Source organism: Drosophila teissieri, chromosome 3L (genome assembly GCF_016746235.2).
Source record: "Drosophila teissieri strain GT53w chromosome 3L, Prin_Dtei_1.1, whole genome shotgun sequence".
NCBI lineage: Eukaryota > Metazoa > Arthropoda > Insecta > Diptera > Drosophilidae > Drosophila > Drosophila teissieri.
In genome coordinates, this window is record NC_053031.1 from 9,363,256 (window position 1) to 9,378,044 (window position 14,789).

Here is a 14,789-nt window from a genome sequence, read left to right on the forward strand (position 1 = left end):
TTCTCCGGCAGCCATCCAGATTGCCTATAAATAATACGACAAGGTCGGTCGGCTGTCGGATGCCATTATGTCCATACATACATACATACACACACTATCAATTGTGCAGGCAACCCGACTCATTATCGGATCTGGCCCGACTTGGCGTGAATGGAAGGCATTAAGTTATTGCATCGCCAGCAGAGCGGGCATTATCGCTGATGTATGGACTTGGTGCGATCCATAGTCCATATGTTTTGGTCCAAATGACGGTGAAAATCTACATGGGTGCTTAGGCCCGTCATTAAACGCTGACCAGGTATTTGCGGCGATTATGGCAAACACTTGTGGCCGCAAAACCGAAAATTAAAAACCAGGAAAAGGCAAACCAACGCAAATCATATAACAATGCGAGTCAAAAGTCAGCCAAAAACCAAAGATTCCGTTTCCCCCATCCGACATCCAGAGGCATGTAATCCACGGATGGCTGCTCCTTTTGCCTGGAGCAGCTCATTAGCAAACGATTTCGATGGTCGTGCATGTGCATTGCAAGAAATGCAAATAAATCCGCGATGATCGATTTGATTGCATTTTGTCATTAGATCTCGTTACTAACTCATTTCACTTCCAGGAGATTTTTAAATATATTTTTTAATTTCTTTATATATTAGGCAAAGCGTATAAATATATATTTGGCAAAGTTAGCTTAAGCTAGATTTCTTTCTGTGCTGCAGCCACGCTCCATTGGAGTTGGGCGGCCAATCCCGGACTTTCTGGCCAAAGGACGGACACGAATTGTCGCCAGTTGGGATCACGAAATGTGGGGCCTTCACTTGAGTAATTTCCCGAGCGTTTGCCATACCGTTTGGAACATTTTAATTGTATTCAAATGAATTAGAATGCACTTTTTCGCTTTTAGCTTGGCCGGGTTTTACGATTCATAAATTGTCTACCAGTGACGTTTATAGTCGGCTTTGCAGGTTTGCAAACGTAATTAATCGCTGCAGATGGAAATCTGTGATGTGGATTAGTCAGATGGTGATAGGCTATCTCAGCTGGAGATTTTCTGTCTTTGAGCCCAGTTGGGTATAATCCTAGATCAGCTTATTATGTTGGAACTTGGTCTACGAAATAACTATGTAATTACGTCATATGTGTTGCCAAAGTCTGCTTTTCTATTTTTCTGCTTTTCTATTTTTCTGCTTTTGTGTTTGCACTTAATGTATACATATGTATGTACATCAGTAAGGAAGAACTCTATAGTCGAGTTCTTACCTTTCAACAAATCTAATATACTCTTTTACTCTACGAGTAAGGGGTATTAAATAATAGCTAAATAGGCAATTTTGAAGAATAATAACGTGTCTTCTCATTAAGCTTTTGTATTACATTTGTGTAAAAATAATGCACTTAAATGTGACTAGTTCACAATGAGTTTCGTACGAGTTCTTATGCACTCAATCCCATCAAAGTCCATTCAATTCTTATTTGTTGCTCGTTGCCATAACACATTAGTTTTAATTGCACTTCAACAGCTTGTTTTTACTTCCTATAAAGCAGCAAACAAGAAGAAGGATTTTCCTGCAGCTGTCTTAAGATACCAAGAATACCTCGACCATTGGACCACATCTACTCGTATTGTGGACCAACTCCAATTAATTTGTACATCGGTATAATTGGTAATGCCATCTCGGTTCCGAGTGACCGAAAATGTTAACCATCCGGAGAAGCATTTGCGGCATTTGTCAGTGAGTTACTACTGCATAACAGTAGTTCGCCGAATGGCACATTAATTGTCACTTGCCGTTGGTAAATTACACATTATTTATTCGCAGTACACTGCCATCAACATTCACCCAGTCATATGGAGCTGGAGTTGGAGTTTCATTGTGGCCACAAAATGCGACGATACATTTTTCTTTCGACTTGGTTTTGCTATCTTCGCAGGTCATTGCTGGCCACGATTGTGCAATTTCATTGTAAAACCACTTTTCATTAACAATCCGGTGGAAAACCGCTGGCAAAAAAAAGGAAACCGTCAAAAGTTGCCAATTAAGATCTTGGTAAATGTTTCCAGTCCGAGTATATCAAAAAGCATAGACTAAATGTTAAGGTTGACGCCGTCTTCGTCAGATAAATTGATACACTTAAAATTTGGAGCATAAAACTGTCGTATGGCTCAGAAAATCTAGCATACTCGGCAAATGTGAATTGCTGAATGCAAATGCCAAAATGTGAACTGCCAGCCTCATCATCATCATTAACATCATCATCGTCATCGCCGTCATGATCATCATTGATTTAAGTGGACTCGAGCAGAAACTGTTGCATTTCTGGTTGTAGCAGCCGGAAAAAAATCTACAAAACTACAGCAAAAAGCACTTGAAATTAAAAGAGAAAAAAAAGGAAAAATAAAGAAAAATAACTGAAGAAACAGCCGTGGCGTAGAAACTAATACAATAATAAATAGCAGTTGAAGAAAAGAAGATGTTGCCACTGCAGATCGCATCGTCGTCTGGTGATGTTGCTGCTGCTGCTGCCGCTGCCGCCGCATGCAATGCAACAATTTCACAAGCAACACGCAGACAGCCAAATGACAATGTGAACAAAGTAGCAACAACAGCGATCTGTAGGAGAATTTATAATAAGTAACTACGAGCTGCTTCGATCAAGAGTTGCGCAAAATGGGGGGAGAGAAAAAAAAAGAAGCAAAATCTGCTGGTGCTGCCCGCAAATCTTCCACTTAATTATAAACTTATTTATTTGGTTAGCTTTTGCCGCCAAACTGTCCTAATCAATTTGCTAAGGATGAGGAAATGGCAGGCTTGCATCAGTTGGCAATTTCCACGGATTTCCCCAGCGCCAAATTTCACAGCTACCGTGTTAACTTTGACACCACCAACGCAAAGGCCCAAAATCGTAGCCCGATCGTCGGCCATAGCCCGGCATTAGCATTATAGCATTAGGTAAGCGGGCTCAATTAACCAGCACGGCAATTGCAATTGCCCAAATTGGCCACCGACTTGACTCCGTCCGTCAGTCGAAGTCAGGAGTTCGCAATAAGTGATGCTGCCAGCAGCACTAACTCCTAACTCTAACTCTAACTCCTAACTGTAGCTGCCCACGCATGCGCTGAAATGTTAATTCCCAATCCGTCGAAAAACAGAAGGGCACAGTTTGGCCAAGCTGAATGGTATTTCGACATTTTTGGGAACTTATTCGCTTAGAAATGAGAGAAGATGTTTAAAGATCTGTGAATATTAAGATTCATGTATAATTTGCATCACTACTGAAGTAAGCTAATGCTTTAAGAAGCATAAGTTATGTTCCAACTGACCAAGTGGACGTATCTACAAGTAGATACTAACACTAACAATAAATCATAATATATATGCACAAATACAAAGTATATTGAGGTCCGAAATTCAGTGGCCATGTATGAAAAATGTTATCCTAGGTTATTTTTAAATAAAACTCAAATATTTTAAAATTTAATAAATCAATGAAAATTAAAACTCATTTGTTACATTTTTTTAAATTCTTACGTACCTTTCTACCAAGAACGCGTTTTCTACCCACTGTGCCTTGGCAATTGCAAATGTCAAACGAAAGACTTAAGCAGCGAACTCGCTGCAAGGGGTGGAGTTTTGTTTTCAGCTCGCTGGTGTGAGCACTCGTACTGGGCTTGGGCATATTAAATATGCATTGCTAATGCAAATGAAAATGGAAACGCAAATGGAGGAGTCTCGCATCCGAATCGAAAACGCTTGTTAAAAGTAATGCGCCCAATTTGCACAGACACAGACACAAACGCAGACAGAAAGGTTTAAAGACAAAAGAGAGACTAAACCAAAACAAAAGTGCCCTTTAGCCTCGACCAGCCCAAATAGCCATGGCCGGCAGCCAGATATATAGTATATAGTATATCCATGTCCCTCTCCCTGAACCAAGTCAGTGTTTTCCCGTCTCCACCTCGGCGGCGAGGGCGGACGGCCAATTTAGTGTCACGTTAGCATTTTCAGGGCGCTTCCAGGCGGCAGGCAAATGCCCGGGACGTACCATTAGCCTTAACTTAACTAGCGGTTAGCCACCGACAGGGCCGTCAACGTTCAATTGGCCCCCTGGAAGCGAAGGTTCACGGAGAAAAAACTCTGCCTTTTTCGGGGCAGTTTTCATTGAAATTCTGGTGCCCAAAATAAATGTATGCTATTATTTTTATTCAGTCGAAATAACCTAGACAAAGGGAAGAGCTGTAAGATATTAAATTACATATTCGACATTTTCGGCATTGCATTTAAACATTTTCTATGACAGTTTTGTGCCATTTTTAATTGCTTGCAGTCTAAATCTTCAGCCCAGAAATAATAGGCATTTAAAAATCAGACGGCAAGCAGAAAATAAAATTTTTCTGCAAAAATGTGGCATTTTAGATGTAATTTCAAATGAATTTTGCCAGAAACACTTCCTTTTATAACCGAGAATCTTTAAAATCGTACTCATTTATGGTGAAGAAATCGTCACTTGAAACATGTGTTAATAAAAGAGTTTAAATATAAAGGGTTTAGTTTTAGCAAAAGGTAAACAAAATCCAATTTGCAGTAAAGTTTTAACGAAACTTTAAGTAAGTTCTATTCATTCATTTATCCAAAAATGTATGTTAAAGTGAAGTTAGGACCTCCCATTATTGAGTCTTAATGAATACCTTTTTCCCTCTGTAGAGGCGGTACATCTGGAGAATCGAGGCAAAGAGGCGATCGCAGACAGACCTTTCTCTTTGTGTGTTGGTGCCTGGCTGGCACGACGAGCCGCAAAGGTCGTCTTTGGATCTAACCATTGTGGCTTTGGCTTGGGCTCGGAACTCGGGGATCGAAGCTCGGCTCTCGGCCGAGACTCGTCTGTTTTGGCCACCGGATTTATAAATACAAGTGTTGGCCGCACAACGCCAAAGATTCGTTGGCTGAACGTGCAGCAGCGCGCGCGATCTACTAAATTCGATCCCCAAAAAAGCCATCCAAAACGGAGCTCTTGCTCCTGGCTTAAAAAACTAAAAAAGAAAAAAAAATATAAAAAGTTAAAAACACAAGACAGGAAAACAGACGACGGTAAAGCAATCAGTACATCTTTCATATCCAATTGGTAGCGTTACGAATTTCGCGCCAAAAACAATCCAAGGATTACGGGATACGAATTGCCACTCAGACTTTGATTTAGTTTCAGTTTCGGTTTTGCAATTCGCAATTCGCAGTTTGCAGTTTGCGAACTCGGTGTCAGATTGTGTCGAATTTTCTGTTGCATAACTAGCAGTAATAATCGCATCGTGTTGTGTGCTCCTTTTGGTTCAGTTTGTTGCAGCCGGCAATGCTCGATGCAGATGCAGCAGATGCGACCATCGTAGTCCCAAACGCCTGACAAGGAAAACGAAAACAAAAACGACTGGGAAACGAATAGTAATATATATAACCCAAGTGACTGTGAAAGTAGCGAGCGGCCAGGCACAGATTCAGATATTCAATTACTAGTCTGCTGGTGCAGTGACGCCACACAATGAGGATCCAAATCTTGCTCCTGACATTCCTGCTGGGTGAGTAGACACGATATCTGCGTGGAGTATTCCAATATTTGGTTATGAAAGGTTAGGGTTCCCTACGAAACTTTTAAAATAATTTCTTTGAACTAAAAAATACTTCTATATTTTTCCTTTTATGTTAAATATGTTTATTTTTCTCCTAAGCAACAGTTGAAATTTAGGTGTTATGTTTTACTTATTTAATCAACTAAATTGAATTACAACTCAAATGGAGAACTTAACAGGACATATTCTCTCAAAATTATAAAATAAATTGAATTAGCTATAAATATTTAAAAGTATTTATACTAGCTTGCAATTTTTAAAATCCGAATATGTTATATTAATATAATTCATTCACACCTTAAAATTGCATTTATAAAAAAATTACTTACTCGTTATTTTTGATCAAATTTATTCAAAGGCTATTTTGAATAGGTAGTTAGTTAGTAAGCCAAATTCAAAATATTTACAAGAAAAGTTAGAAAGAAAAAACATATACATTTAATACAAAACATTCAACAATTCCAATATTCACTAAAATAGTATTTAATGCTGCTCTAAAATTATTCAAAGACCATCATTAAAATCAATAAATTAACCTATCTAGCAACGGTTACCTTATTGTGCATCGGAATAAGTGCTCTTTCCCACAATCATACATTTTTAAGTGGCACCTAATGACACCTACACCTGTCCTCCCACACAGGCCTCGTCTGCGCCCAGGCCGCGGATGCGGAGGCCAAGAGCAGCCAAGCCAAGCCGGCGGAAGACAGCAAGAGCTCCGCCTCCACACCGCTGGAATCGGAGGCGACCAAAGACAAGCGACAGGTGAGCTCCAAGGAGACGTCTCTGTACCCCAACCACCGCAGTGCGGCGGCCTCACCAGCCGCCAGCGATGATCCCGAGGATGGGCAGGAGACCATCTACGGCGCCAAGCCGAATCAGTTCATCATCCGTCCCATTGCGCCGCACCAGCACCAGCAGCACGAGTCCCACCAGGAGCCCCAGCTGAGGAACTTTGCGGCGGCCAATTCCCGACCCCATGCCGCCCAACTGCTCGAGCAAAGCCAGGAGGTGAGTTGGGAATTAGGGATTCATAGATCATAGATAAGTTGAAGGCTTCACAACTTATAAACTATCTGCAGCAACTTCAGGACTTGTTTTCGAAGTTGACCCATAAACCCCAGCCGAATCCCTGGCTGTTCAATAGGGAGTGGGTGATCCACTGATCGACTGGCCAACTGACGGATTACCTTTGCCACGGGGAATTGTTTGTTTTGTGCCAATCGGGGGGCGTTCCATCGACATCGCGGCTCTTGTCTGGGGTTTTGACTCGGCCCCGCGGCCATCAGAGGTCGGACATTGGACATCGGACGAGCTGGGAGATCGTGACTTGGCATCGGCGGGCAGGCACACGATTCTTTGCAAAATGCCGGATGTAAACATCTCGGCCGAGACCAACCCGAGCAACATAAAACATAAAAGGCAGAAAGCCAAATGAAGCCCAATCCCAATTCAAATCCCAGACGGACTTTGTCAAATTTTCCCTTTCGCCGAGGCCAAGAAACCTTGACCAATATCTTGGCTTATATTCGGAACAAATTGCAATAGATGTAGACAAAGGCGATTGCAATTAGCCAAAGACAATGTTTATGTTGCGAAATGTATAGAAATTAAAAGCGCCGGCAAAAGTTGTAATAATAATAATGATATTTTTATTATAAATGCAATTGGCAAAACTAAGTCACGACATGACGGCGACGACGGCGGCGACGACGACAGCAACAAATGCATAATTGCAAAATTATTATTTGTCTTATTACGCGTCAACACAACAATTTCCACCTCCTGCCTTCCAACTCGAGTTTCCACTCATCCGATTCGCTTGGCAATGGCTTCTTCAATTCTTCGCCACCGGCCACCGGGTCTCCAGATGGGTCTTGTAATAGTGCAAGACATCGGAGCCCGTGGAAAAACAATGACGCTTGTCGTGGGAAGAAAGTTGACATAATGCTATAATCACCCCACTTTTGGTCTGTCAGCTTTGTGTCGCTTCATGGCGCCTTGACTCGCCCGCCGGCGGCTTTATTTGCCATAATAATGTGAATAGTCGATGGCACACTGTGCAACAGGTTTTCACAAGAATTCAGGGGCTTTCTATGTTTTTATGGAATCTTATAGTACACTGCTTAAAAAACATATTTGTAGAAGGGAAGTTCAATATTTGAAGAGTTTTTCTAATAGTTAAACAATTTATTTGAAACACTCTTTGATTTTTATCTTTATCACTATTGTCATATCACGAAAAAAGTATCTTGTACTCAATCAATAGTTTTTATGATAAAGAACAGCATTTCTATGCATAGACTCGTTTCATATTCAACTTATGTGGCATTGTTATTATATATCTTTATTGTATATTATTTTTAAATTTTTTATAGAAAATCCCTGATATTTTTACAAGGCCCACACAACCGATTCCTTGAACGGCGAAACCTTGTTGCACAGTGTAGTGTTTGTTGTTGCTGTTGCAACATCGAAGAGTCGCAGGCTTTGTGGTTGTTGTGTTTGGTGTTGGCGTTGCCAAAGTTTGCCACAAGTGTTATATAAACTCATTTTTTAGATGCCACGCCATTCTCACAGCGTTTGCCGCTCTGAAGCACCTGCAACCCGTTGTTGCCGCTGCGGTTTTTGCTCGGTTTTTTTCTTTAAGTAATGGTGATGGTGTTGGTCATGCGGCTCCACTTTAAACGGCTGCTGACATTGGCCGCCGGCTGAATGCTGCCAGTTCACACACCCACCATAATTATGCGCCCACTCACTTTTCCCCTTCCCATCTGTATCCGTATCTCGAAGGTGCAGCACTACGTGTATCTGCAAGATATAATGCGCCATCACCAGCCCAAGGCCCTGTTGGCCGCAGGTCAAGGCAAGGGTGCGGCGGCCAGTGCGCCCAAGAAGTCATCCACTCCGGTGGCCGAGGAGGAGCAGGAGCAGGAGCAGGAACAGGAGGCGGAGCAGCGATACGCGGTGTCCATTCAGCCGCAGCCGCCGCAACAGCTGCAGCAACCACGTGCACGTCAGTACCAGGGAGTGGGTCCCTATCAACTGCCATTGCCGCTGCCCGCTCCGCAGCATCGATCGGTGAATCCCCAGCAGCAGCAGCAGCCGCAGCAACATCAGCAGGTGGGTCATCTAATTACGACTAGCATAGATTCTATACTAATCTATGCTAACTCCCAAAAGCCCTACCAAGTTATTCCCGAGGAGCAGTTCCTTAAGATCCTGGAGGAAGAGCTGCAGGCTAGAGCCTATCATGAGCAACTTCGTCAGCAGCAGCAGCAGCAACACCATCAACAGCAGCAGCAGCAACACCAACAGCAGCAACAGCAACAGCTACCCAAGCCTCTGCCCATCCACAGCACGGCTGCCACCCACAAAGTGTTGCAACAAGCGGATCCCTCACTAGGACTTGGTGGCTACCGGGAGCGCTTTGTGGCCGAGCAGGAGCTGGTGACACCCACGTACTCGCATCCACGCGGAGGCCCCAAATATCTGCCCTTGCCTCAGGCGCAGCAACTGCAAGAGGATGATGAGCCACAACAGCAACAACCGCAGCGTGTGCAGCTCCACAAGCCGATACCACATCCCGGCCAGCAACTCATCCATGGACTGCCACCTCAGATTGCCTACTACCAGCCACAGATTAGCTACAAGACCCTGCCCAACCATCCGCTGGCGAAGTCCTCTCTGGAAAGTGAGATTGAGAAATTGCTGGCAGCCAACAAGCCAGGACAATCGTTGGCCTACGTGGACAGCAGCAATGAGCAGGTGGCGACAAGGCAGCCCGCTCCCCAGCACCCACCACCACCCACCTCGCATCCCGCCCTCAGGCAACCCAAGGCATACCTGGCCAGCACACCCAACTCCCTGCTGGATGCCAATAACCAACCGTTCGTTCCATCGCTCTTCAAGTTCAGCAACTACCAGCAGCCGACGCCCATTTATCCCACATCGGAGCCCAAGCGATTGGGACCCGTCGTCTATCCCACACAGCAGGCCAATCAGCCGCAGCCCTCGCAGTATTACTACCAGGAGGCAACGCCCACTGGGGCACCCAAGCCGAGTCCCATTCCCAAGCAGTACCACCGCTCTAAGCACTACAAGCTGGCTTCACCCACTAAGGCACTGCTTTATGCCGACTACGAACGACAGGGATCGCCTTCTCCGCCGCCGCCATCCAACTTCTATCCCAGTCCGCCCGATCCGCTAAAGCATTCCCAGCGAAATCTGGCCGTCACACCCACTGCTCTGCCGCTCCACGCTGAGTATCCCTCACCGTCTCCCTCACAGTCCAGTATCTACGTGTCCCAGGGAACTGGAATTGCCACACCGTCCCGACCCACGCCCACTACAGCTCCTATTCAGAAGCTACGGACTCTGGATGAAGTGAAGCAATTGAACCTGCCGCCTCCCAATGGCAAGCCCCTAACCCAGGCCGAATTCCAAGCTCTGGTGGATGCCGGATATCCAGTGAAGGCAGTGCCCGTCCCAGTGCCCGTGCCGTATGAGCAGTACGTGAAGGATCATCCGGAGTACCGCAATCATCCTCCTGTAGACTACGCTCATATCATGCGACTGGCCACGCGGCAATTGGCTGCCCATCAGCAACACAGATCGCTGGCCGCTCCCTCGGAGCCGTCGGTCAAGATCCTGTCCACTCCGTCCGCCGGAGAACTGCATCAACAAACGGCCACTGGCATCGGCGGCGGTAGTATCACGTATCTACAGCCCATCGAGGGTCAATCCCATCCCCATGCCCTGGCCCATGTCCATGCGTTGCAGAAGAGGAGGCCACGCGATGAGCAGGATACCGCCGTGGCGGGCAGCGAGCCCAAGGCGGCAGCTCCGGAGGTGGAGTCCGCGAAGGCGAAGGTGCAGTGAACCCATGTCCTGTTTTAGTTAAAATGTCCTTGTCTAGTTTGTAAGTATTGTAAAAATGTTTCAGCACTTCCTTAATGTTAAATTATAAACCGACAAATAAACGTATAAATACAACTAACAAATAATGGCAACCCTTTTACGAAATGAGTGTAAGGTATTCTACCTTTATTTTGTCACCTATCCCCCAAGCATTGCATTTTCCCCACCCGAAAGAACCCGCACTTAGTTAAGGTTCATGGGCGGCAGGCTGTTGCTGTTGCTACTGTCCGCCGAGCTGAGAGTGTCCGGAGTGGCTGTCTCGCGTGCCTGCAGGCGGGATATCTGCGGGTCACGCTTGTCCTTGTCCTTGCGATCGCGCTCCTTTTCCTTGTCCTTGTCCTTATTGTGCTTATGCTTGTGTTTGTGCTTGTGCTTTTTCTTCTCCTTCTTCTTTTTCTTCTTGAGCCCACCATCGCCGGACTTCAACTTGCCCTCCTCGTGGCTACTCTCATACCTAGTGGTATCGCCCACGTCAAGCATTACGGACGAGTTATCATCCTCGGCGTATATTTCGGTCTTAAGGCGCTTGGTGACCTGATGGGAATCAGGTGCATCGTCATCTGCCGGCAGGATGTTCACTTTGGTCTCACTGTCGTAGGCCTGAACGTTAACTGGTTCATCTAGCACGGTGATCTCCTCGCTGCGTTCCAGCTTGATTATCTCATCGCCCACTTCAAAAGCTTCTGTGGCCGTCCGCTTGATTGTAACCATGGCCGGTTTTTGGCGCTCATGGGGCTCATTGTCCAAGGTATCCGATTGCGTTGGCAAATGTGGTTTGGACTCACTGGTCTTCTTGAAGCTACCGATTATGCTGCCTACACTGCTATTATTGTCCTTCATCAAATCCTTGTAGAAGCTTTGGTTCTCACCGGCCTGCAAGCAATTTGGTCGCTTACTTCCGTATAGTGCGTAGTACAGATCGACAATATCGCAGCGAAGTTTTGTATCGTAGGCCAATCGGTTAATACTGAACCATAGACGATCCACGAGATTGGGTTTATCCAAGCGGCTGCGAGATTCGCGAGTGAAAGGCGGATTGTCGATCAGCAGTTGGGCCAGGGCATGGCGAGCAGCCGGATCGGGATCAGTTTCCAGCAATGTAATCAAATGCTCCAAGTCCTCGCTACGCCCATCCACCTTCACGAAGTCCACCAGACACTCCATGGCAGCAATGCGAAGGTCCAGATATATACCATACTCCGCATAGCTGCGGTAAATGTGCGGCAGTGAGGGCAGGTGACCGAATTTTTGCAGCTTCCTGATGACCTTCAGGCAGGACACAGACACCATGTACTTGTACGAGGGCAGGTGCTTCTCCATGTTCAGCAGACGTGTAACCTCATCCAGTACCAGCCTGCGGATAAGAATTAAATAAACTTAATATGAGGAAATCATTTCCGATTGTCAAGTTTACTTCGCATCCGTGGAAAGACTGTCCGTAGTGATTTGCGTGCCATGAATGGCAACGGAGACAACAGGTGTCAAGGTTTCGCCTAGAGCTTCTACTAAAGCCGCCCTGTAGTATGCATCCGTGTAATGGTTACGCGAATTCTCGTTGTACTTAAAGAGATCGAAAAGAAAACGCATCACTTCCGGCGGGCAAATACCATGAGATGTGCGCAAACCTTAAAAATAAAGCAAATGTTTATGAAAGAAGTCACCCAGCTTAACTCAACTAACTGACCTGCCATGGCCACGGGAATAGCCTTCTGCAGGAAGTACAGCTGGAAGTTGGAGAAGTTGTTCAGTTTGATAATGTGCGGAGCACTAAACGAGCCAAAAAACTTCCTAAATATGTTCAGCATGGCAGGTGGTCCACTCCAGGAAGCCACCATCTGGTTGGCCACTTTGGTCAAGCTGTGGGCTGCCTCGCAGCGCACCTTATAGAAGCAACGTTCGCTTTCTATGGTGTCGGTTAACGCTAGCCTGGTGGCATTCGTTGGATACTTCTGCAGGGCTTGAATCGCCTGAAATTGGGCAGTTACATCACGTTCATGCCGAAGCTGATACTGCCACTGGAAGTCGGGCTGCTCGATTATAAGGTCACGCAGCAGAATCATTTCCGGATCGAGGCGAATCCACAGCACAGGTGAGTCACTAAGTGAAGTAAATATGTTAACAAAAATGTTTAATCATTTATTTCATTTAAAACTTACTCCATGGCTGATAAATCCATATCCACTTCCTCACCGGTGCACAAAGGGATCTTCTTCTTTTTGTTACGCCTGCTCTTCGAGTGGCAAGTGATATCGGACTTCACCAGAGTACTCTCAATCTGCAATGTGTGCTTAAAAGTTCCATCCAGCTCTTGCAGCTGCACCATCAATGGACCATTGTACTTCCTAATGCCCCGCTGATTAACAAAGTCCTGGCGGATCTCCAGCTCAATGGTGTTTCGTTTGCGATTGAACACAGATGTGAGCGAAAATTTGGCGTGGCCACCAGTGCGCACCCACTGGTCCATGAAAACAGACATATCTTTTCCCGTTACCGTAAAGATAGCCTTGATAAAGATGTTGGTCGAGATGAGCAGCTGAGACCAGAGTCCTGCGCCGATCTTCGTCGTAGCCGCACTAGAAGCCAATGCCAACTGCTTATTGAACACCTGAATCAGCAGCTCCTGGCCGATGCGGTTCTCCAGCATCCGGATTACAAAATGCGCCTTCCTTCGCATCGCCTCCACATACTTCGGCGACACGGTGTGTAAACTTTTAATGGGAAAATAGTGGACAATCTCCTGCTGCTTGCTGGCAGCAGCCGATGGGTTAGTGCCCGAAACAGGTAACGGAGCTGGGGGCTGACTGCAATCGAGAATAATGCCGCCATACTGCTCCTCGTAGCGAACGACACGCGCCAGTTCAGATTGCACCCAAGCGCGGTACTCGTTGTTGCCGAAGCACTTCCTGGAATACAGTCCACACAGGTACTCCGCAATGCCCTTGGCTAGCCAGGTGTCCGACCAATGGTGCGATGTGATAAAGCAGCCGAAGAATTGCTCAGCCACAGCCCGCGACATAAAGGTTCGAGATATATAGGTCTGATCGATGATAGCTATGGAGTGTAGTAGGTTCACCGAAGCAATGCTCATTGTGGCATAAGCACTTATGTCCGTGTCCAATTCGTCTACAAACACTTGTTTGTAGCAACTGAATGGGTAGCGCGTAGATAGGGTCTCCTCGAAGAACTCAAAGGCCTCGTGCAGGTAGCGAACCGTATTTTTTAGCAGCGGCAGCAATCCGGGCAAGCAAAAGTGGGTCACTTCATGCATGTGCGGATCCACGTAGATCTCAAACTGACCCACAGCCAAAGCAATATTCGGAGCACATACTGGAGTGCTAACCGAATAGTGAAAGGTTTTCTTTCGCAGATCTGGAGTCATAATGACTTCTAGAAGTTCTCCACACGACACAGCAGTCATATTTTTGTCCACGGTGAACTCTAGCCGCCAGGTGCAGGGATCGGCGAAACTGTCCACGCAAGGAAACCACAATCGCGTGGAGTTCTCATAGCAATTGGTGAACATATGCGAGCTGTTCATTTGTGTCTCCTCATCCGTGGAAGCGGGTGGTATGACAAAATGAACGCCGCATTTGGGATTCTCCAACGAGAATTCGATGCGAATGCGCAGACCCTGACCCTCCTGGATCATAGAGTAACCCTCGGGCGGAACTTGGATGAGCAGTTCGCCGTTGTTTACATCCGGATCGGTGAACTGTGCGGCCGACAGATGATGCTTGGAGTAGACCTCCAGCACGCGGCTCTTGGGTTCCTTGTAGCAGATGTTCTGGAAGGGATCGAAGTACGTGAACTCCGCCTGGCAGACATCATTCAAAACGACGCTGTAGATCCTCAGCTGCTTGGCGTTCAGCCGTATCAGGCGCAGATTCTCGCTGTTCGGCACAATGGTGAGCTCGACCACGCCCTAAAAGGAGGAGGTGTTAGGTTTCATACATATATATATGTTTATATATTATATGTATTTACGATTATGCTTTTCCGCTCGAAACTGATGCCCGTGAGGCTCACAACCTGATGCGCCGTGCTGTTGAGAAAGGAAAAGTCATTATTTTTGTATTTCTAGCAGAGCAGAGGAAAAACTTATAATTTAAACGGACGCAGCGGCACCTCGGGCACCTCAGGTTGCGTTTCCATCGCTCAAATGCCGGTTCTTCGCCAGAATTTGTCAACTAATTTGCGTTTGTTATCATAAAAAACACGGTACTGTTTAACTTCTTCTTCTTCTATTGAGAATGCCGAC

The 14,789-nt window shown here is 45.9% G+C and overlaps 2 protein-coding genes across 3 annotated transcripts; one reads left to right on the plus strand and one right to left on the minus strand.

The window, feature by feature from the left end:
• Window positions 1–5,441: 5,441 nt before the first annotated feature.
• LOC122617552 (ataxin-2 homolog) lies at window positions 5,442–10,492 on the plus strand. 2 transcript variants are annotated; one of them, XM_043793457.1, is made up of 4 exons: window positions 5,442–5,560; window positions 6,255–6,622; window positions 8,405–8,734; window positions 8,795–10,492. In XM_043793457.1, the coding sequence occupies exons 1-4, from the start codon at window positions 5,524–5,526 to the stop codon at window positions 10,490–10,492; spliced, it is 2,433 nt and encodes an 810-aa protein (XP_043649392.1). In that variant the 5' UTR covers window positions 5,442–5,523. The 2 variants fall into 2 exon arrangements, with proteins under 2 accessions (XP_043649392.1, XP_043649393.1); XM_043793458.1 differs by having other exon boundaries at window positions 8,411–8,734.
• A 156-nt stretch (window positions 10,493–10,648) lies between these two features.
• LOC122615943 (transcription initiation factor TFIID subunit 2) lies at window positions 10,649–14,766 on the minus strand. Its single transcript, XM_043791130.1, has 6 exons — window positions 14,634–14,766; window positions 14,516–14,570; window positions 12,688–14,453; window positions 12,216–12,628; window positions 11,946–12,156; window positions 10,649–11,885 (listed from the first exon to the last, which is right to left on the minus strand). The coding sequence occupies exons 1-6, from the start codon at window positions 14,681–14,683 to the stop codon at window positions 10,715–10,717; spliced, it is 3,666 nt and encodes a 1,221-aa protein (XP_043647065.1). The 5' UTR covers window positions 14,684–14,766; the 3' UTR covers window positions 10,649–10,714.
• Window positions 14,767–14,789: the final 23 nt, after the last annotated feature.